General features: G+C 47.3%; 3 protein-coding genes across 3 annotated transcripts; all 3 read right to left on the minus strand.

The window, feature by feature from the left end:
- Positions 1-759: 759 nt before the first annotated feature.
- PtA15_15A281 (uncharacterized protein) lies at positions 760-2,469 on the minus strand (the record flags this gene model as incomplete). The annotated part of the gene is made up of 7 exons (XM_053163471.1): positions 760-988; positions 1,054-1,265; positions 1,345-1,508; positions 1,613-1,797; positions 1,866-1,991; positions 2,090-2,285; positions 2,382-2,469. The coding sequence occupies 7 exons, from the start codon at positions 2,467-2,469 to the stop codon at positions 760-762; spliced, it is 1,200 nt and encodes a 399-aa protein (XP_053027443.1).
- Positions 2,470-15,018: 12,549 nt separating this feature from the next.
- Positions 15,019-16,800, minus strand: PtA15_15A282 (uncharacterized protein; the record flags this gene model as incomplete). The annotated part of the gene is made up of 8 exons (XM_053163472.1): positions 15,019-15,124; positions 15,227-15,371; positions 15,458-15,683; positions 15,817-16,116; positions 16,293-16,358; positions 16,453-16,470; positions 16,574-16,653; positions 16,791-16,800. The coding sequence occupies 8 exons, from the start codon at positions 16,798-16,800 to the stop codon at positions 15,019-15,021; spliced, it is 951 nt and encodes a 316-aa protein (XP_053027444.1).
- A 715-nt stretch (positions 16,801-17,515) lies between these two features.
- On the minus strand, positions 17,516-21,077 carry PtA15_15A283 (uncharacterized protein; the record flags this gene model as incomplete). Its single annotated transcript, XM_053163473.1, has 13 exons — positions 17,516-17,953; positions 18,029-18,222; positions 18,301-18,534; positions 18,599-18,777; positions 18,863-18,985; positions 19,064-19,185; positions 19,276-19,372; positions 19,458-19,534; positions 19,620-19,674; positions 19,746-19,863; positions 19,946-20,054; positions 20,149-20,289; positions 20,499-21,077. 13 exons carry the CDS (start codon positions 21,075-21,077, stop codon positions 17,516-17,518), a joined length of 2,466 nt encoding a protein of 821 aa, XP_053027445.1.
- Positions 21,078-22,818: the final 1,741 nt, after the last annotated feature.

The following is a 22,818-nucleotide window of genomic DNA, read 5'->3' on the forward strand; positions in this document are numbered from 1 at the left end:
TTCATAAACAGGTTAAAATGTGTCTTCAAGTGTGGCAAATTTCAATTGTGAACCCCCCTATTAATTACATAAATCATGAAAGATGATATATTCAAGCTCCACAAGTTGTTGCTCTGTTTTTTGACTGTAGAAATTTTTCAGGGCATTTACATGATCCCCTGACTGGATCGCAAAGACACACCTACTATTCTCAAATTGAATTGTTTTCAGTTGCCTGAGAGGGATTAGACACCGGCCCATGACTCAGATATCAACAAAGCAAGGGAGAAATTTGCCAAGAGTGTGAACGGTTGAGCAAAAGGAAGATGGTAAGGGCAAGCTGCAGTGGGGGATATATATTGTATTCAAATTGGAGGGGATAAAAATCAGATAAGGCGGACGGACCGACCGACCAAAGACGGTAAAAACTCTTCCGAGAGAGGCAGAAAGATTATCTGCCTCGGCCAAACTGGAACCAAATGTTCTCGACACCTTCGATCGAAACAGTACAACAGAAACAGAAGAAAGAAGGAATCATTCACAGAAAATCCTTAAATTGTTTTCAGTCATTGATCAGGGCATAGTAACTGGGAGCAAGCACATATAAATCGGAACCAGGAAACAAATGCAACAATCGGTTCTTGTGGTTTTATGGGGAGAAGGGGGGCTTATATTTCCTTTTTCTAACGTAAGTTAAACTGCAAAGGAAAAAGGCAGACATGAATCAGTTTGCTTCTACTTGTATACGAAATTGAGGAGGTGTATACACACTTACGGATTTTAGCTGGCCGGAGCTCCATCAGTAGCCTTCTTAGCCTTCTTGGGCTTCAAGCTTCTCGCCAATGTGCTGACCAACTCCGGATCTTCGATCTTGACTTCACTCTTAACGATCTCCGATCCACTTCCGACGTAAAATGTTGGAGCCGGTGTGATTCTTGTAACGCCGGTCTTGGTGACAACGAAGGTGGCGAAATATTGGGCAGTCAAGTCTTTGGAGTCGGTTGTCGTGCTTTATTGTTGGGTAAGATGTCAGAAACATCGATCACCTGGTACGGTTTGATCTGCGTTACTCACGTTACATCGAACTCTTTTAGCAGCCCGTGCTGAACACATTCCTTGACACCCATCCGCGCTTTGGTTTGATCTTCCAAAGTACGTAATGTGAACGGGAATGCGCCTGCCTTTTTGACGATTTCGCCATATGTGGACCGGGACGTCTTCATTTTCAACTGATAGGTGGATGTTGTCTTTTGGAAGATTGATGTGCGATCACCATGCGCCTTCGCCTGTAGTACAAGCAGAGTTTATGTTCAGCTTTCCCGATTGGATGGATACGCTGAAGAGACGAGAGAACAAGTTCCTTACTTTGGTTTCTTCACCGGATGTCAGAAGAACGTCGAGACCAAAGACATCTCCTTCTTCAAAAAGGAATGTTGAATCTTTATCCCGGTGTTGTTCGGCAGCCGGAAACAAGTTGATTGTCTTTTTGCCATCGATCACGTTCTGCTCGTGTTGATGCGATATCATGCCTGATTATAAGAAACGCCGAACTGATTAGATCTTCGGGTTCAACCAGAACTGCATGGGATACCTTCAATCAATTTTTTCTACAGAAAAACAAAACCATACTTGCCCTCCATTCCTTTGATCGAACCCTTGTATTCCTTCACAAGTTTAGAAGCTACATCAGTAGCTTCCCAATTCTTGACACCTGGCTTAATTGATCTCAAGACAAGTTCGGCGACGTTATAGGCTGCGGCTACGAGGTCTGCTTTGGTACCGGTGACGGGTGATGCAGCTGAGGCACCAATGATGATACTGCAGGATTGGAGTTAAGTTAGATGCTCGTGGGCATTAGACACGGTGGAGATCAACGGTTGACTTGCGTTTCACCAATGATCGAGGCATATCCATCGATATGGGCACCCATCAGGATCTTCACTACATCGCCATCCTCAAGAGTTTGTGTCGCACCAGGGTCAGTGGGCAATGGAGTGAAATGGCATAGAACACTACGTAAAGTGAAAAGACATCATGAGTATCTCCGATCACTGTTAAACGAAGTTGGGTCGTTTTTTTTTAAAAAAAGCGGAAGGGGATATGAACTCACTTGTTGATGCTCAGAGTGCAGGGAAAAGCGACGCCCTTTTGGGTGGGGTTTTTCTTGTCCTTGTTGTAAACCAAGGCACACGCCTCCTCGATCAATTTGTCACCTTCTCGACAGAGATCAAGTAGGACAGCTCCCTTGACGGCCTTGGAGATCACATGGTGGAGTGCTTTGGCAGCAATCTCAGCTGCGGTCTTATCTGTTTAGCAGATCGAAAAGAAAAAAAAATAGAGAGAAGGGTTGAATGAGTGGGGATGGACTCCATGGAAGCCGAAACGCAGTCGGAGGGGCTCACATTTGGTAAGGGTGTCGGCTGGTAAGGCCGTGGAGGCCTCGGTGGGCGCAGGTTCGGCCACAGGTTTCTGGACGGTTTCAGTCGTCATCCTGGTGTGAGATCGGTGTGCTGAGGGTTTTTTCAGACGATGAAGAGGACTTGGGTGTTGAATGGGTTGATGAGGTTGTGGCTGCTGCTGTTATGGTTGCTGGTGGTGATGGCGATGAGGAGGAGGATGACGGTGGTCAAGAGGCGCGCAGCCATCGAGTTCACTCCGGTCGAAGCTATACTGCGCCCTCCCCGCCTTTTTAAACACAAACCAGCCCGCCGGGTTGAAGAAGCCAGAAGTTCTGGTGGAGTTAATGGGCAAACGCAGCATCGAGCCAGACTCCAGTTGACAAATCAGGCAACCAACTTCCTCTGACAATAGTCTTGCTCCTCCGCACCGAATACGAGCTGCTCATGTGGACCATCGTCTGACAAGTTGTGTTTTCTGTGCCCTTGATTTTCCAAGAATAACCTGCACATGTCGACATCACAGTTATATTGCATACATCATCACATTATGGATATTCAAAATGCGCACATATCCTGTGAAAGAGAGAACACTATCTTAAATCACTTGTGGTTCCACTAAGGTGAAAGCAAGAAACAATCATTGACCTTATCTCTAACATGAACACAAAGACAGTCAGATTTGCAATCCTGGCAATATAGAGTTAAGGGAATCAAAGCAGGAATTGATTTTTGGAAATGAAGGAATGTTTTTGGAAATGAAGGAATGTTTTTGGAAATGAAGGAATGTTTTTGGAAATGAAGAAGCACTCCAGTTGATTATATATGGATTTTTAAGATCATTAAAGTTGGAGATACTTTTTGTCTGATAGAAGATTGCTATAATGTTCAGTAAGATTTTGGATTGAAATTGCAAATAACTTCTGGATAAAACCCTTAGAGATTGACCAGTCCTTGCACTGAAAATTAGACATCTGTTCCCAAAGTGTTTGGGAGTAGCTTTTGACCCATGGATCCAAGAAATCCCAAAGTCCAAGAAAACCAATTCTTGGATTCCGTTCCTGTTCTTGCTTATTCTTGTTGGCTAGATCTTCAAACAATTGGCAAGCTTCACCCAGTTCTTGGGTATATTGATGTTCTTTCTCTATTAAAGGTACAATTGCTCTAATCATCTCAACATGAAACAGAAATAATGGGAAGATTTTTTGATAGTCTAATGGAATTCTGCTTTGACAGTAAGCCTTCAGATCAATCTTGGTTTGTGTTTGCCAGTACTTGTACCAAACATCATCACTCTCTTCAAATAATTTCTTTTTATCTTTGACGAAATGATATTTTTCTTTTTTACTCATCTTTTCACCTCTAGAACTTAGCATACTATGAAATTCCTTCACAGTAGCTTGGAACTCATTTTCATTGATGATAAGTCTCCCTTCATCTCTTGGTTTGATGAGTTGCAAAATTGTTTTCTGGTAGAATTGAATTACATGATCAATTCCGTCCTTCCTCATGAACACATTCACATCCAAATTTAATATTGGTAGCTTGGGGAATTTCAATAACATTTTTGATTCATAGTAAAAAATATTGAGATATCTGCCCATTCCTGAATCTAAGTGATTGATTTTGGGGATATGGAATCCAGTAACCATTGTTTTGATTGGCTGCTGTAGATCTTGTTTGTTTGATGAATGGATGAAACTATTGACCATCTTTCCAATTTTTTTGGAATTTTCTTGTTCCAACAGTGTAACTCCCACACAGTTCCCAGTGATTTGGGGACTGTAAAAATCTGGCGAGTTTTCATCCTCTGTTTTGATCTTTTGGTCCTTTTTATCTTTTTTAGATCTCATTAAATCACCAATCCTTCTTTTAACACCCTTTGAATGATTTGTTTCAGAAGCTGGGCCATTGGAAGATTTTTTCAAGAGGAAATCCTTCTGCTCATAATGTGGTAACATATACCCCATCTGGGAATCCTTGCTGTTCTTGAAGCCAGGTTGGTGCTTTGTTTCTGTAGGGGACTTGCAGAGGGGCCTTTGAAATTTGCCCAAAGAATTGGGGGTAGACTGATGGTTTAGAAATTTTGAACTTGGGCTGAGTGTCAGGGTGTGCCTCTATAGTGGCAACGCACTGAATGAAACCGTTGATATAATCAAGGTTTGACGGCTGATCTCAGCTGTCACGACTGTCTGTCGGTGCTCGACTTGGCCGCAGCACAAGGAGAAAAGCCGCGCCTCCGTCTGGAGGGGCTGGTTGAGCGAATACAACCGGAATCTAAGAGATTCGAGAGAGAGTCCTTTCTAGGACGGAGAGAGAGAAAAGGAAGAAAAGGTCGACTTACCGAGACGAAGCGCGGAAAGTCGAGGGATAAGTCGGAAAAAAGAGAAAAGGTGGATCAATGGGCCCCAATCGTTGTAAGTCGGCGTTGGTGGTCGAATACAACAATATTGGTGGGCTTGGTAACTGATCTGGGGGATCCTTCCTGGTAGGAAGGTTCCCCAGTACTTATACCCCAGCTGTGCTGGGCTGACTTGTGGTCCGGTCTACCGGACCATCTATCCTCCTGGGAATCTCTAAGGAGGTCCCAGGCGGTGTTCACTTGCTCACTCGAGGTCGATACCCGAGTCTTGAGTCCTTCAACATCAATGTGCTCACTCGAGGGCTCCAGGCCCTTCCTTGCTTGGTTGCGGGCCGCCCGCGCTTGTGGCGGCCCGAGGGTTGTCGTCGCCTGCGCTGTCTGGACTAGTAGGCGGCTGACACTCGCCCCCCCAAAAAAGCACTGCTCTGATCGGAGTAGTGCCAGGATTGCGACGCTTGGCGGCGCGAAACTTTCGCAGCAACACGTCTGCGTTAAGGATAGCGTTCTTCGGCAGCCATTTGTCATGGTCCGCCGACAGCCCTTTAAACCTCGTCAGGTAAAGACGACAGTCTTGACCCTGGATCCTCGTAAGCTTTTCGTCGAGGATCCGGAAAGCAACATTGTCGTCTGTCAGCTCAGGAAGCATATCCGGAACCACAGGAGCAGGAGGCTCGCCATGGTCGCCATCAACCACATACTTCTTGAGCAAACTAACCGGGAACGTAGGATGCTTAAGATCAAATCCTTCCGTCAGAACAACCTCGACGGCGTTTCGCCCGTGCAGAGCTTTAACAAAAAACGGCCCCACAAAGGCGTCCTTCAGCTTGCGGTTGCCACCCAAGTTCTGAAAATTTACGGTCGAGACAAGTACTCTGTCGCCAACACATATGTCATGGTCGCGGTGTGACTTGTCCCACCGTTCCTTGTTATACGCAACGGCCTCCGCCAGGCAGGAGCTGGCTTGCTCTTCGGCTCGCAGCATCATCTCCTGAAACCGTGCAGCAGACGGGTGCAGAGTAACTGCCTTACTAAGGACCAAGTCCCGCGGCATATGCGGAATCCAACCTCGTTCAAGCTCAAACGGCGTCTTACCCGTGCTGGAGTGGACACTGGAATTGTACGCGTGTTCCAACGCTGGTAGCAATGAGACCCAATCGTGGGTATAACCCTCACTATCTTTGAACTGTAGCCCAAACGCGCAGTACCGACGGATCATGTCCTCTAACGTCTGGATCATACGTTCAGCCAGCCCGTCGGTCTGCGGGTGGCAGGCCGTAGAGAACGACAACTTTGTCCCCATAAGCTGGAAGAGACTCTTCCAGAACTCAGAGGTGAACTTGGGGTCGCGATCAGTGATGATGACCTTAGGGCAACCGACATCATGGATAACCAAATTCCAGAACAGAAGCGCAACATCCAGCGCAGTGTTCTCCTTATAGCAAGGCAAGAACCGTGCTCGTTTAGAAAAACGGTCCACAATAACAAGAACGGCGTTAAAGCTTTCCTTACCCCCCGGCGGCAGCGCAGTGACAAAGTCCATATTGATCACTTCCCAGCGCTGTTTAGGCTCCTCGATAGCTTGCAACAAACCAAATCGCCTGCCCGTTGCTTTATTAGCTTTCTGGCAATGGTCACAGCTGGAGCAGTACTTTTCCACACAAACGGTCCATCCCGGCCAACACTCGCAACCGCTCCACCGTCCTTTCTTTCGAGAAATGGCCTGCCGCAACATTATCGTGACACTCGTGGAGCATAAGGCGTATATGCTCTTCTTCAACCAGAACTAACGCACAATGATTGCCGGTGCGATGGTATAGAAGGCCATCCAAGAGAATAAAACGGCCGGCGTCGAAGTTCGCTTTCCAGGGCTCTTCCAACTGGGAAATCAAATCCGGCTGGGGGTACTTAGACCAAAGAATCCCAACCAGGGCCGCCGTGTTTTTGTTCGCGTCGTAGCTACGCTCGACGGAGTCCCAAAACTCGTCAGATAACCCACTGACACTAATAGCCATGATGGGCACCTCTCGCGTAACCTCTTCTTCGTCGGACGCCGGGTTATCGTTGTCATTCGGCAATGCCCACCTGGACAGCCCATCCGCGTTTTTATGGACCAACCCATCCCTATGCACAATGGTCATCGAACCGCGCCATTCTTGTATAGAAATTTGCCAGCGCATCATGTGCCGACTGGGGGTTTTCATGTTAAGTAGGGACTTCAAGGCGACACAGTTGGTAATTACCGTAAAAACACAACTGTCCAAGTAATAATACAGCTTCTCCAGTGCCCAGACCAGGCAGAAGCACTCCAGCTGTGAGGCACCGTACTTCTTTTCGGATTCCTTCAGCTGCCGTGATATAAAGCAAATCGGGCCCTCCTGCTCCTTATCACCTACCATCTGAATCTGGTGAAGCGCCGCGCCAATACCTTCCATACAAGCATCGACATACAGAAGAAACGGCCGGCGCGAGTCCGGGTGGAACAGAAGTGGTGCCGTGGTAAGAGCAACGCGCAACACCTTATACGCTTCAATCCGCTCAAGCGTCATCTCAAAAGCTACATTAGGTCTGCAGATTTTGTATAAACAGGAAGCCATAAGGTTGAAGTCTTTGATATGGAGGCGGTAATACCCCGCAAAGCCCAGGAAAGACTGTAGTTCTTTAACAGAAGCAGGAATAGGCTTCAGGAGGACAGCCGCCACGCGGTTCTGATCAATTCCTAGTGACAGGCCATTAACAATATGCCCTAACGCCTTCAGTTCCGAAAAACCAAAAGAGCACTTAGTCAGCGAAATTTTCATACCCATCGAAATGACCTTTTGGAGAACAATGCGCAATTTAGTTAAATGCTCCTCCCAAGTATCAGTGAAGACAATGATGTCGTCAATGTAGATAATCAGCCAGAGCTCACTCAGTTCCATACGGAACTCCGTATCCATCATGCGTTGGAAGTGAGATGGCGCGTTCTTTATGCCAAAGGGCATGCACAGGTACTCATGGATTCCCATATGAGAAATAATGCGCAGGAACTGCCTGCTATCCTTGCTAACAGTGTTCTGGTGGAAGCCCTTCAGAACATCCATGCAGGTAATGTACTTAGCCCCATGCAGCTTAGTCAAAGATTCAGTGATCTTTGGCATCGGGTATCGGTCAGGAGTCGTATAGGAGTTCAGAGCGCGGAAATCGCCTACCAGTCGAGACTTCTCCTTGTTCCATACAATAATTACCAGGGTTGTGATAGAAACCCCCTCATTGGATCCTACTTTGCGTAAAATGCCCATCCTGACCAACAATTCCACATGCTCTTCGATAGCCGCTCTGGTGCGCGGGCTGGCCGGGTAGGGAGACTTACGCAGCGCCAGGGGATAAGGCTTATCCACGGTAAGAGTGATTTCGACCTCATGGCCTTTGATCGACCCAAAAGGCTGGTCCTTTGTAGCAAAGGCCGCTTTGTTTTCCGACAAGGCTCGGAGGAGCTCAGACCGTTGCAGCTTGGTGATCTCGCCACTGATCTTGCAATCCCGTAGAGCCTCTTCTTCAAAGGAGAGCGCCACCTCGTGCTCTGGAGTTATCGAATTGATAGTTTCATCAAAGTCAAAGGTGCGGATCCCAATGGTGAAGCGCCGCTTATCGGAATTCAACAGGGAGATTTTATAATGGGACAAGTAATCATTACCCACAATAAAATACCGTGCAGACATGTTGTCCATTACCACGAACTTCATAACCATTCGCACATTCTGTAATACCAAGCGTATATTAACAACACCCAAAGGAACCAGCGCTCCCGACGCGCTGTGGAATTTTCCAGGCTGAATGGGCAATATGAACTTCTCCCACCCGGGACAGAAGCGTGCCAAGTAACCTTTACCGACCACCGAGCGGACCGCGCCACTATCCAGCAGGACCAGACAGTCCTTGTCACAACAAGTCATCTGAACCAAATTGTTCCTACCACGGGACGTGTCGACAGCAGCCGTGCTACTAGAGATAGCCCCAATAATTGGGCCGTCACCCTCATGGTCGCTACCTTGTTCTGTCGCGGGGTCAGCCTCGGGCTCCTCGTCGACACTGTTAACATTCTTGGGACATGTGCGGGAGGTATGACCCGTTCCTTTGCACGAATAACACTTAACATCCGACAAGGGAACCTTACCCTTATCTCCCACCGCACTCGGCGGCTTAGCAGGGGCGGCTGGGGAGGTCGGCGTACTCTTGGGAGGGAAACGGCGACGGCCAAGGCGGGTTTTATCGCAGATGTCCTCCAAGATGTTAATGAAGGAGCTCAGATCTTCATCCGGCTTTTTCATAGCATTCTTGGCCGCGTACTCAACCTCATTGTCCATAAGGTTCAAAAGTTTAAAATTTATGGACTTGTTGTCAATCGTCGGCTCAAAGCAACGGAGCCGATTGTACTGGCGCGTGACCCACTGCGCCGGTGCGGTCTCGCCAGGAATGAACCTGTCGGATGAAAAGGCATTTTGCTTCTTCCGTTTCCATGCGGAGTGACCAAACTTCTTACAAATCTCCGTCCTCCAAAACGCCCAGGTAGTGTCATGGTGAGAAAGCCGCATTGTTTCGTACCACAACAGTGCCGTACCCGTGAGCATTGTGAGGAGCTTCAGAACAATGACCTCGTCATCCACGTGGCTGTCCTTATGCGCGGTGTCTATCCACTGCACAAAACGTAGGTGATCATACTCACCTTCCCCCGAGAAGGTAGGCCAATCTGACTTAGCAATTGCCATGTTCAGACGCTTCTTTAATTCAGGGTCAATGCCTCCCTCATCCCGCTGGGGAGGCCGAGCCGAGGGGGCATAGGGGTGAGCATGGGCGAGATGGGGAGGGGCATCGCGGCTAGGAATGGATTTAACAGCCGTTTGGACTGTGTCCGACAGGCTAGAGATCTCTTCCCGCAGGCGGGCTCCTTCCGAGCGGTATTGACTCATTACCCTGTCGATTTTATCATTTAGCTTAAGGAAATCAACACGCTGATTCTCACTCTGTTCCTCCAGCTTTTGTTCGACGTCGCTATTGGCCCGGGACTCTTGCGGCGAGGAGCTTCTCTGCTGGAGACGGTCAAACAGTTTATGCTCGAGTTGAAGGAACTTTTGGTCAAAGTAGCCTGTCCACTGCGGGCTCGGTGGTTCAACCTTAGCAGGGGGAGAATCATGCCGCGGTAGGCGCAATATATGTTGTTCTAATTCAAAGATGCGGGCGTGCAAGCTCTGTACCTCATGTATAAGCTTGTCGTCGCTGTTATCGCGGCTCACAATATCAGAAACCGTGATATCAAGCGCATTCTGCACAAAGGCTTTTATCCTAGATTCCATGCCATCAGTGTCACCACTTCGCTCTCCAAGCCTCAGCTTTTCCACCGTATCTTCCAGCTCATTCACCCGTGCATTCAGGGTTTGGACCAACTCAACATTTCCGGTAACAGAAGCAGCAATAGTATTACTAGTTTGAGACAGACCATGAATAGAAAACTTAACAGACTTAAAATTATCGTGTATAATATCTTTAAGAAGGTGAACATTATTAGACACAGGAGTGGAAACATCTTTGTGTACTGATTTGACTAGGGAGGAAATAGAGGAATCGGTGTGAGACATAACTCGACGGGTATTGCCGTCGACAACTTTCTCGATCTCAGCAAACATCTGCTTGAGTATACCTGTGGCGTCCACCAGAGTTAGTGGCGCTAACAAGGCCCTTGGTTTCGGGTCCGCGACTGATCGATCGCCTGATATCCGCCCTGAATTGTTTGGCTCATGCGAAACAGTTCTTCGTATATTGACGTTCTGTAGTTGCGACGGCCCCTCATGCGACCGTTCTGTCCCGGTCCGTTCTGGCCCGGTCGGGGTCGAGCTGCTTGCTGAGCCGCTCCCTGTGGCCCGTTTGCCGGAGGCGCTGGTGGAGGGGCCTGTTGGCGTACAGAGGCTGCTGGGCGGTTTTGGCCCCGAGTGCGTCGGCTGGGGATGCTTGCCGGGTTGTTCGCTGGGTGGTTTGGCTGTCTGTTCGCCGGGTGGTTTGGGTGGGTCACGTGGGGATTCCATCCCTCCGTCAGAGACAACAGAATTTCCCGGCTGATCAATCGTTCGAGGCTGTTGTGAGTCGTGATGGCTTGGTCTCGCAGGAGTATCATCGCCTCCTGGTTGTTGCCCGCGCGAGCCTCCAGGAACGCCTGTTTGAAGCGCAGGTGAGTTTGCAGAAGAAGCTCCGTTGTTGGGTTCCAACCGAGGCGGGACGCTGCCACGTTTAAACTCGCCGGCCGGGACGAGGGAGGGTTTCGCGGACCTAGTAGAGGAGGCATGAGACCCAGTGTTACTGCTGGTCTTCTTAGGAGGGGTCATGGTATTAATTTCGAAAAACTAACCTGCCGGTTCGGTTACAACAATAATGGATTCGACGCTATCCGGAGATTCTCCCCGTACCGTGCTGTTGAGACGGATCGGTTCCCCAAGGGTGAGGATTCTTTCTACTTCCGCCGTGGAGCCTCTATTGGATGTCTCGCGGGATCTGACGTCGTCGATTAACTTGGCAATCGCTGGATGCGCGGGACGACTCGCGGTAGAGAGAGCAGGATTGATGCCAGTGGCCACCGGAGATTCCTGGGTTATCGCAGGGTCCCGATGGGCAGTAGTGGAGGTAGTTGACGGGGGTACAGTATTGGCTGTATTACCGGTTCGTCTGAACAATCGATCAAAAAGATCCGCGACCTTGGTGGATCCTACTGGGGGAGCTGCTGGAGGAGCTGAGTTTCGTTGGACTTGTTCTTCCCCGGGGGCAGACGCAGGTCTTGGACGGTTCGACTGAAAAAAACTATGCAAGGAAGTTTGTCGTGAAGACACTAGCAAAACAAGATCCTTGTTAGAGTCGGGGTTTCCTGACTTGCGGGAAAAACTAAAACTTACTACTGTTACTGGTAGAAGTTTTCGCGAGAGAATGGGTTCGATTTCGGGACTCGTGTCTTACGATCGAACCTAGAGAGGGAGAAAAAATCAAATCACACTGGTAAGTGGATAATAATCGAGTATATATAGGCTCAGGAAAAGGAAATTTCCCGATGAGGCCCCCAAATGTCAGGGCGTGCCTCTATAGTGGCAACGCACTGAATGAAACCGTTGATATAATCAAGGTTTGACGGCTGATCTCAGCTGTCACGACTGTCTGTCGGTGCTCAACTTGGCCGCAGCACAAGGAGAAAAGCCGCGCCTCCGTCTGGAGGGGCTGGTTGAGCGAATACAACCGGAATCTAAGAGATTCGAGAGAGAGTCCTTTCTAGGACGGAGAGAGAGAAAAGGAAGAAAAGGTCGACTTACCGAGACGAAGCGCGGAAAGTCGAGGGATAAGTCGGAAAAAAGAGAAAAGGTGGATCAATGGGCCCCAATCGTTGTAAGTCGGCGTTGGTGGTCGAATACAACAATATTGGTGGGCTTGGTAACTGATCTGGGGGATCCTTCCTGGTAGGAAGGTTCCCCAGTACTTATACCCCAGCTGTGCTGGGCTGACTTGTGGTCCGGTCTACTGGACCATCTATCCTCCTGGGAATCTCTAAGGAGGTCCCAGGCGGTGTTCACTTGCTCACTCGAGGTCGATACCCGAGTCTTGAGTCCTTCAACATCAATGTGCTCACTCGAGGGCTCCAGGCCCTTCCTTACTTGGTTGCGGGCCGCCCGCGCTTGTGGCGGCCCGAGGGTTGTCGTCGCCTGCGCTGTCTGGACTAGTAGGCGGCTGACACTGAGGGCTTCTGAGCATCTCTTGGTAACATAATTTTCACTTGAGAAACCTTGTCTGTTTAAAATTGTTGATAATTCATCAAATTTTTGATTTGTAAATAAATCCAGTGAAGGAGAAATGCCACAATCTCTGTGATATTCAAAATGACCATGGTGGATGTCGGAGAAAGAGGTTGGTGTGTTGTGATTGGTTTTGTAATTTGCGCTCTGGCAGCTTGAATGGGATATAAGCCGCTCTTTTCCACCCTCCTCCACCCCCAAAAAATCAATAAAACTGCAGGAGCAAATGTCACGATTTCTTGTCATAGAGAGATTAACCCCATTGAGCCCAGGCTTCTCATCAAGCAAATTATGTGTCAACTGCACATTCTGAATCCTGGACATGGGATGATTTATTCCATGATTTATCATATCTTTCCTATAGGTGTGATGAGAGCCAGTGAAGTAGGCTTTACGACTCATGTTGTTGTTCAAACTTTGAGCTTCCTGTTTTTCTTGCGCGGTTGGCTCAGTTGGAGATGGATTGTCGCTTTTTCTGGGGGAGTGTAATAGCGCAAGTTCTGTAGAATGCTCGACAACCTGCTGAGCAGACTTCGATGCAAGTTTGTCAGTTGGGCTAGTGGTTCTTCCGAATTTGAAAGATTTCTTGACCATCAAATTGTCCTTATTAAATTCTATTGTTGCCTTCAATTGCGAATCACTCGCACTCATCGGAAGTTTGTGGTGGAATAGCAGGGAGCTGATGCAGGGCTTGACCTCCGATCCTTCCAAGTCAAATGAGGCTCCGGTGCGGGTGTCCACAGGCTCAGCCTGTAGACGAGAATGGTCTCGGTCACTTGGCTGAGAAGAAGAAATGGTGGGGTTATCTTTGCTAAAGAGGGCTTGTTTTACTGTCAAGTTGCTCTCCCTGTCCATGGATTCTGAGAGCTCTACCTTGGGCTCCAAAAGGCGCCCATTCGCAGGTCTGATGAAAGCAGCATTGATACTGGCAATGGCGGTGATAAACAAACCTGCACAAAGACTCCCGGTACATTGTATGATTCCCGATTTCATGAGTGTCGGACACGAAAGATGTCTACCAGAGTGATGTTTTTTTTTTTTTTAATTCCTGTGTATCAAACAAACAAGAAACTTCGATTATGGGAATCAAATGATAATAGGAAACCACGGCGAATAAATTAACACAACTGACAGTGGGTAGGCCTCACTTCAGGAAGTCGGTGCATAAATGAAGAAGAGCCAGCATAAGTGAAGCCGGTATATTCTCGCAGCTTTGAATCTGAACCTGTTACTTGTGGCCTTCCACCCAGACATGACTTGCGCCAGCGAGTCCTGCCACTGGGAACCACGATATGGGGTTTAGAAATATGATTTATGAGGCCTAGCAAAATGAACATGAAACTTAACCGAGAGGGTTTCTCTCATGCTCAGCGCCTTCTGTCGCCAGACAATTCAGGTTGGGTTTCTCCCAAGGTCAAGTCACGAGAAGAGATTTTGCACCACAGTTGCAAGCAATTGGTTCTCTTACCAGCAAGTGCTCGCGGGGCTTTGCTAGCTCGGAGCCCTGAGCAGGAATCAAATAGTCACGATCATGTTTCCTGCTCCTGCTGCTTAGGACCTACTTATTTAGTAGGAGCTAGGGAGTTTGAGCTTAGGAATATCCGGCCAACAAGTATTGTGGCTCAACAGTTGTTATGCACCTAAATCCCAGGGATTGTCAAAGGCTTCTCTAGCAATGAGTGACTTGCCGTCACATCTGGGGCCGAACTTAACTAAGTCCCCCTCTGGTTAGGGAATTAGTTAAGTTGGATCTGGGACACTGGCAGATGTCAATTTAGACCCAAAAAAAACTAGATTTCCACAGCAAAATATCACTTTTGCACTCTAGATCGCTTGCTGGAGGCCCGCAGATCTTGCCAGGAGATCGTTTCAGTAATGATCAAAAAAGGTCCAGGTTGTAATTTGTAGCCCAAGATAAAAGTCAAAACTGTGTTGCAATTACAATGAAACAAAACAAGACAAGACAGTGAAACAGTAAAGATGATTGTGCTGAAAGAGATTTGATTGAGAAAAAAAAGACCAACTGTCCTTTTCCGTTTCTTGCCGTTGTTATCTTGCTATTCATGATTCATTGTTGAAGATCTTGGAAAGAAAACTTATTTTATGTATAAACGTGAATATGCATATTTTTCATTTATTGGGGGCGGAAAAAAAGAAGAGGAGGAAATAGAAGACTCTATAATAATAATAAAAAGGTGATCTGTATATCAGCCTGATTTGAACATATGTATAAAAAAGGAATAATCAATCATCTCTCTCTCGTTCTAATGAGCTTATTTTCTTCACTTTCGGGTGAGGGGGGTGGGATGAAGATGATTCTTGATTATCGATTGTTTACAAAAAGTACTGTCATACAGAAAAAGAATAACAATCGAGAAAGGGAAATGTTAGAACAAAAGACGTTCGAATGGTTGTTTCAATCAAGTAAGCGAGTGATGAGAATTCATTATGAATTCAGAGAAAGGAAAACCGATAGACTGAGTCAGTTTTTAAGTCGTAGCACATCTAACGAAGGAAAAGCACTGACGTCTGGAACTCGTCTAGAAACCAAAGGTTCGCCGGCTCGAGGTGCAGGATCGAATTGCAGGCTAGAAAACAAAGGGTGATATTGATGACATCAACATGTTTTTGAAGACAATTGAAGACAAAAAAAAAAACAGCAACCGAGAAAAAAAAGAAAAATGGCGGACAATGTGAACTTATTATTCTCATCGATTTCCATGATGGCAGCTTGATTACCACATCGATAACAGTAATTAGGAGCCGAGAAAATCGTCACGACGTTTCGTTCATGGGACCAGTTGTAACCCTCCATTACCAATTGATGAGCACGAGCTAATATAACAAGAGCGCATCGTGGGGAGCGAGATCAGACAACACGCGAGCATGATACTGCGAGAGAGAAACATTGCATGACTGACCGACTAGGGTGAGCCCGTTGTTATGGTTGAATGCGTCGGAGATGTCTTGTCCAAAGGTGTAACCGGCACCTCGGGGTGATATTCCCCAGCCACATCTATCGTCGGGATCCGACCACAGTAGATCGCACATAGGGCCCTCATGAGGAACTTCTTGGATACGATCGATCGATCGGATGTGATCCAGAGTATCGATCGAAGGTGACAGCCCTCCATGCAGACAAAAGATCTACATCGTGGGGGGAGGAGGGTGGGAGGGGCAAATGGTAAGAAAATTACTGTCAGATTGCTCGTCCCGCTTTGAACGATCTCCACCAGTCAGGGAGAATGGCGGGAATGTGATCCTTCGACAAACGGCTTACTTGTTCATCGATCAGAGCTGTCAGAGGCAAATAATCAAACAACTCTGTGAAAGATTTCCAGACGTTTGCGTTGCCATACTTCCTAAGACACTCGTCGTAAAACCCGTACACTTGAGTGATCTGCCTGGATTCATGGTTTCCACGTAAGATCGTCACTCGATCACGATATCTGACTTTTAATGCGACCAGCAGAGTCACCGTTTCTACCGAGTAGTACCCTCGATCGACGTAGTCTCCCATAAACAAATAGTTCGTGTCTGGTGCGTTACCTCCGATCCTAAACAGTTCTGAGAGATCGTGCTGTGGTTATTAAAACCCATTACGTTTATCAGGTAGTCCGTTGAAAATCCACGATGACCATCCACGTTTTGTTTTTGCGCCCGAGATAAAGATTCAACGTCAGCGCGAATCAAAGAGATTGGAGCCAGATGATTGCCGAAGCAATGGTATCGAGGGCTCAAAGCGGGTAAACTGACGAATTGGCCGTGTATATCACCACAGACTGTAACGGGGCATCGTACAGGCTGAACGTTTGACTCTTCCTGGTAGATTCAACAAGCATCCGGAGTTAGACAGGATCGCCACAGATGAATCGTAATCAACAGCGAAGAAGAAAAGAAAGTCTATCCTCCTTACCATTAGGATCTCTCGCGCCTGGAACGCGGGGATAACAAACATAGGAGCAAGAAAGGAAGGAAAAAAAATAAGGTTGAGCTCGTGATCTGGAGGGGGAGTGGGAGAAGGTATGACAACCTACCTTCTCGCATAGCCGTTTGACATCAGCTTCTGTAAGCTGTTTGCAGTCGGCCAAGTGGGAGACCCAGGAGTCGATTTCGGCTGAGAACGTGTGTTTATAACCAATGAGGATGTGTTGTGTGCATCAGTAAACAGAAGAGAGATAGAAGACCCCCGCTCGGTGCTGGGTCTGAGTCAGACAGAGAGGCAAGCTGATGGTTACCAGAAGAAAGACTGACAGTTATTCATTGGAACTGGTTTCCTTCGTGAGTGGAGTTAGTTGAATGAGCTGATGGTGTTTGTTGAGGTTGAGGTTTGGGAAGTCCAAAGGGGGGCCGAGCGAGGCCGAAGTGACGCCAGGTGACGCCTGACTTGGGTCCCCCGAGCGGTCCCCCGGAGTGCATCGATCAGTCCCCGGCTAGTGCACCACAGCATTTAAACCCTCGGACAGCCTCGGTCGTTTTTCGAAACATCAGCAGCTGCAGAAGGCTGAACCTGGCTGAACTATGTGTGACTCAGCTGTATGCGCTCCAAAAAGAACAATACGAAATGTTTTTAGGCGCAACGGAGTAATTACTGGGACTGTTAACACCTGTTAACACATCCCAAACAGAGAAAACCAAAAATACCCCAGTCGAAGAAGCATGACAGTACAGTCTCACAAAGACATGGATTAATCTCATCATGTTGCTTAAGTGGGGTTTTATTGGGCAAAAGAACATGTATTGGTGTTGCTATGCCAATTGCGATAAAACAGGATTTGACTATTGGATTCTATGTAAATGGATGATTACATCAACATTATTGACTTGAGTTGCCGCAAGTACTTCATACATATGCATAAGAAATAGAGTCTTTATGTTAAACAAGGACAACAGAACCGAGAACAATAACCGAAACTAGGATGATATTTACCTCTTTATGTTCACGAGTTGAGAAAGAGAACGACGGGGGCGGGGCGGGATTACCATCTGACGGAAGATTCCTTTCCCAAGACGTTGTGTAAGGTGCTAGTGGCGATCTTGACACGCGAGTCGAAGTGGAGATCGAGACAATGATCAAAGTCGTCGTCCAAGTTGTCTCTCTCCTCATCCATCATCGCCACCGACTCATCGTCACCGCCAAATTCGGTATGACTATGCTCACCGATCTCGCTCGCCAGCAGCGACGGATCCGTATTCTCGGGTACCTTCATCTTCTTCGACGCCGACGACGGTGGCGCCGGCGAGCCACTCGATTTAATCTTCACTAGCTTCCGTCGAGCTGGCAACTTCTCCGGCCGCGCTGGTGGGATCGTAAATCCTTCAACTGACCACTCATACCATACTTTCCTTCCTACTTGATCTGTCAACCTCCAGATATGAACGTCCAATTCACTATTCTTTGGGCAGTAAATCGGTTCCTAAATATGGTATCCAAGTTTGCGAGGCTTTAGACATTCGAATCGAGAGTATTATAATTAAATGGGTATCCATACCTTGAGAGGAAAGAACATCGGAAACCATGATAGCATTTCCCGAGACATTCTAGATTCCGGATGAGTCTCAATCGTCACGTCGTCATAAAGAGTTGCACGAAAGTAGGCAGCCAGTCCGTGACAAACGCTAGGTTGGGGGATATGAAACGTCAAATGACTCGAGCGTGCGTTATGGAAGTTAGTGATCGGTACGCCTGTGTAGCATCACGCCCCAAATCAATTTGATCAGTTCCAGTTAAAGGAGGCGTATAAGACATAACAGTTCAACGCACCCGTATCATGAGAAAATATCAGGTCTGTGCGAGGATGGGCGAATGACCAGGTTTCTTGTACCTTGCCCATTTCCCCATCCGGGCCTCCCTGCGCACTGATGATCTCTGCCGCATGAATCATGACCACGTATGGAGTTTCAAACTTGCCAAGCTCAAGAACTCTGGAGTAAATCTTACTGGACGCAAGAGGTGCGAGAAATGAACAATACCCAGACGGGATAGATATTCCATCGGCTGAAAAATAGGTCCATAATCAAAAATGGCATTCTTTTGGGGTGATTTGAGAAAATTGCCTGACATGCTAGCCAGCGAATCACTCCATCCAGACACTCTGGACTGAGCTCATTGTCACCGAATGAGCCCAAAAGCTCAGAGATGATGATATCGATCGCTTCAGTCGGTTGATAGTCACGCATATCACCATACCACAGTTTGACCACCTCCGGATCCCACTCTGTCCTCAGTCTTTCTTGAAGCCTTGAATAATAATATAAGAAAATGATTAACAAGTATCGATCAGAACAAACTAACATTTCTTCCCTCTCACAGCTAAGGAGCTTACGTAAGGTAGGAGTTGGGATTTTTTTCTATAGCGGTCAAAGTTATCGCTCGATCTGCTCGTCGTGCTGCACGCAAAGCTGCCTCGACTAACGGCCCTCTACCGGCACCACAAACGGCAAGCACCCTGCAAGAAATACAAAGAAAAAGTTACATGAGTCGAATACTACTATGTTGGTAGTCTGGAGCTAAGGATTGTACTCACTGCGGCGCGTCGGCGCGTCGGTCACATAGGGCCCGAAAGATCGCTTCTTCGTATTTGGAATACTTGACTGGATCTTTTTCAAATCCCTCATAAACCACAGAGTCTAAATTATCAGCCAGAGGCTGATTGGTTCACACGAAAAAATGAAGAATTGACAAGCCGATTAGTATTGATAAACGGCTGACTTATGAGACATGAGAAACACCATCTACTTGTAAGGGGGCTTGTAGATAATCTAGATAGCCAGCCGCAAAATTTTCGATCGGGTCACAAACTATGGCGGCGGCTCTTTTCTCTAAAAATCGTAAGCTGGCGAGATTGAGAGTACTAGGTGTTAGAGGGCAGGAGTGATCAAGGGTTGGAAGTAAGGGATTTGCAGGGAACTTCGGCTTACTATTGTGCGTATGCCAATGAACCACCTGAGGAATGTTTCCCCTCTGACGTCTGTGATAAAATCACGGTGGGCTTGTACTACAGAAGCCGGGCCAAGGTAAATATGTCAACCGTTGGAGATCGGTGTTAGGGATGAGTTGATCACTGGCTGGACCCACTCAACTTTGAGCATCGCTTTGACAAACGTCTGACAAGATTTGCTTAAGACAGGATAATGCCTGAACCAAACGCCGTTAGGGATGTCGAAGAGAAAAATGTCACAAATAGTTGGAAAGGAGGAAAAACTGACTTGGCATTGGATATAAAGCTGGTGGCAGGGATTAATAGGAATCCTATCGGCTCGGATGTCCACCTGTTTATCAAAGCAGTGGTATCCACCCCTATCCCGACATGGGGAATTTCCAGAGCTATTATGTGATTGGGTGAGAGCAGACCATCGTGAATTGAGGATTGAATACTTCAAGATATCACGACAACGAATGACTGAACTGATATTCAAGCGAGGATGATATCCACACAGCGTTCGCAGACTGTGCCAATCTTCCCAAGCCGTGAACGTCTTCTCGTCCGTATCTAAAATGGGTACGACTATTGAGAGCTATTCAACCTGATTAGTATCATACCAACAGTTAGATTTAAAGAGAAGAATCAAGAGCCTTGTGGGTGTGTGGATGCGCTCAGCCATTACTTACAACAACTGAGCTGGGAAGTCCAGCTAAAATTGAACAAATTGCTCTTCCATAATCTGAAATATACCGCCGATGTCTAATCCTGGGGAGGATCAGGTGGGAGGCGCTGAGATACGTAGCATAGCTGACTTCTTGCTTCATAGCCTGTGATGAAATCCCAAATTTCCAAGAAACAGATTCGAGTCAACAAGCCACTCTCCAATTTTGTTCAGGCTCCGCTTGTCATGTTATCATTAATCATTAATAATTGATCAACTGAGAATGAGAGAAGTAGACAGAGAATGCAGGTCGTTTTTTTTTGTATGCGTGTGTTGGTATGTATGTATTGAATCCTGGTAGATAGAGAGACAAACAAGTTCACAATCAAATCGGATGCCTTCGACAGGAGAGTCCAACTCGAGCCATTCCGATGCAAAGCAGATACATCTGGTGACTTCGATCGTATTATGAAAATTGAGTTCGGGGGAAAGAAAGTAGCCGGCGCGACGCCAGAATTCCGCATCCTGAGAATTATCTGGTGTTTGAGAGGCCTGGGAAGGTTGTGGGGCGATAGGGGACTGGTCGACACAGAGACTGTCCCAACGAGCTCTCCATGTGGGATTAGTCAAGGGTAGGGCCAACGCATCATATTCGGCAAGATTGTTGAGTGAGGTCCTGATGAGCGAGTTTAGCGGTGATGATTGGTTGGAGGTTGGGGGTGGGCCGTAGGGGTTCAGGCTCAGTGAATGGTTATTGAGATGGTTGGTGATATTATCCTTGATCTGGTAAGTTGTTAGTAGGGCGTCGAGTTCGGTCTGGCCTAGTTTGAGGATCATTGGAGTTCGTTGACAGTGGAAGGCAGCTTGAGTCCAATGGTAATCCTGGGTCTCCTGCGATGGACTGTTTTTAATGTTTGCTCTTCCAGAATAGCTCTGATCGGAAGTGGAGGCCATGATATCGATGGGAATTCAAGCGAGGTTGATGAGAAGTCCAACGTGGACAATCTTGAGTGATATTAGCCAAGTTGCAGTGTGTTTAATTTCTCAGCTTCCCATACATATACAAATTGTCCTGCATTTTGCATATTCATCTTATGGAGCATCTCCAACGGTCTGGGCAGCTTGCGGACATCCAAGTTGCGGGCCGTGTGAATACCAAAGAAAGCAGACTCTGTTCTAGGAGGTGACTCTTTGCTGTTCTACCAATCTTCATTGGATTTGATATCAAAGGGTAATTAAATCTGCCTCAAGCTAATAGGGGGGTTCACAATAGGATAAAGATAAAACTTTAGAGCTAATTTTAAGGCCTTTATGAACAATTTTTTTTAAAATGAAGAAGTTGCTCTGATTCTCATGACACACCCAGTCCTGTACATCTTGCCAGATTTTTAAAATTTTGTTGATAAAGGCCTTAAAATTGGCTCTAAAGTTTTATTTTTATCCTATTGTGAACCCCCCTAATTGATGTCCTCAGAGCATCCCCATCAGCCACTAAGAGCATCCCACTGCAGGCACTAAATCGGGGGACTAAACCAAATTTAGCTACCCAAAGCCAATTTAGTCCCTCCACCAAGGCCCTAAAGGAGGTCCTCAATTGGGAAAAACTCATCTGGGCCCTATACTAGTCCCATATCCAGGACAGCATAGCTCCTCACATAGTTGCTCTGGCTCACATATCACACAACCAGAGGCCTGTGATACTTCAACTCTGCTGCTTACAATACACAAACCCCAATATCCCTGAAGTGATTTGGGCTCAGAACTCAGAGGCTAAGAGCATCTCCACCGCGGGGGACTATCTGAGGGACTAAATCCCAGGCTTGCGCGACTGCGGCGCAGTTTTAGCTTCCCAACCAAGGTCTCTATCACACCGCAAGGTTCCCAAAGTAGCACCTCCAGGTTGTGAAACCGGCTACCCCCGGCTCCCCAATGGCCAGTCAGCACAAGAGGTGCAATACCGGTCCTCTCAATGGCCGGTACTGACCGGCCATTGACGTGCAGTCCTTTCGATGGCCGGTCAGTACCGGCCATCGAGATGCAGTCCTCTCAATGGCCGGTCAGCACCGGCCATCGAGATGTAGTCCTTTCAATGGCCGGTCAGTACCGGCCCTCGAAGTGCAGTCCTTTTGATCGCCGGTCAGTACCGGTCATCAACTTACAGTCCTTTTGATGGCTGGTCAGTACTGGCCATTGACTTGCAGGAGATGTAGTCCTTTCAATGGCCGGTCAGTACCGGCCATCAACGTGCAGTCCTTTCAATGGCCGGTCAGTACCGGCCATTGACTTGCAGTCCTTTCAATGGCCAATCAGTACCGGCCATTGACTTGCAGTCCTCTCAATGGCCGCTGTGGTCATTATTCCTGTGTTTGTAGAAGGAAAAATTCAAACTTTTATGTGTACTCACAAAACGCCTCAAGATACGGCCAAATGGAAATCAGAAATGGAATCTAGGACCAAAATAACCCCTAGTCACCCACTGAAACCACTCTCATATCTCTACCGGATCAGAAGATACGCAAATCATCCCTTTCACGCACCAGTCCAAGCGGGTTCACACACAGACTCAACTCTCGGCTACCATACTTGGCATAATGCATACGGCACATGAATTACCTTTCTTCCTTCCTTTTATCAGTTCTCACCTCCTATTTTCATTTGCATATGTTTGTTTTCCAGTTGCATATCTTTGATCTTG

The sequence above is a fragment of the Puccinia triticina genome, chromosome 15A (assembly GCF_026914185.1).
Source record: "Puccinia triticina chromosome 15A, complete sequence".
Taxonomy (NCBI): domain Eukaryota; kingdom Fungi; phylum Basidiomycota; class Pucciniomycetes; order Pucciniales; family Pucciniaceae; genus Puccinia; species Puccinia triticina.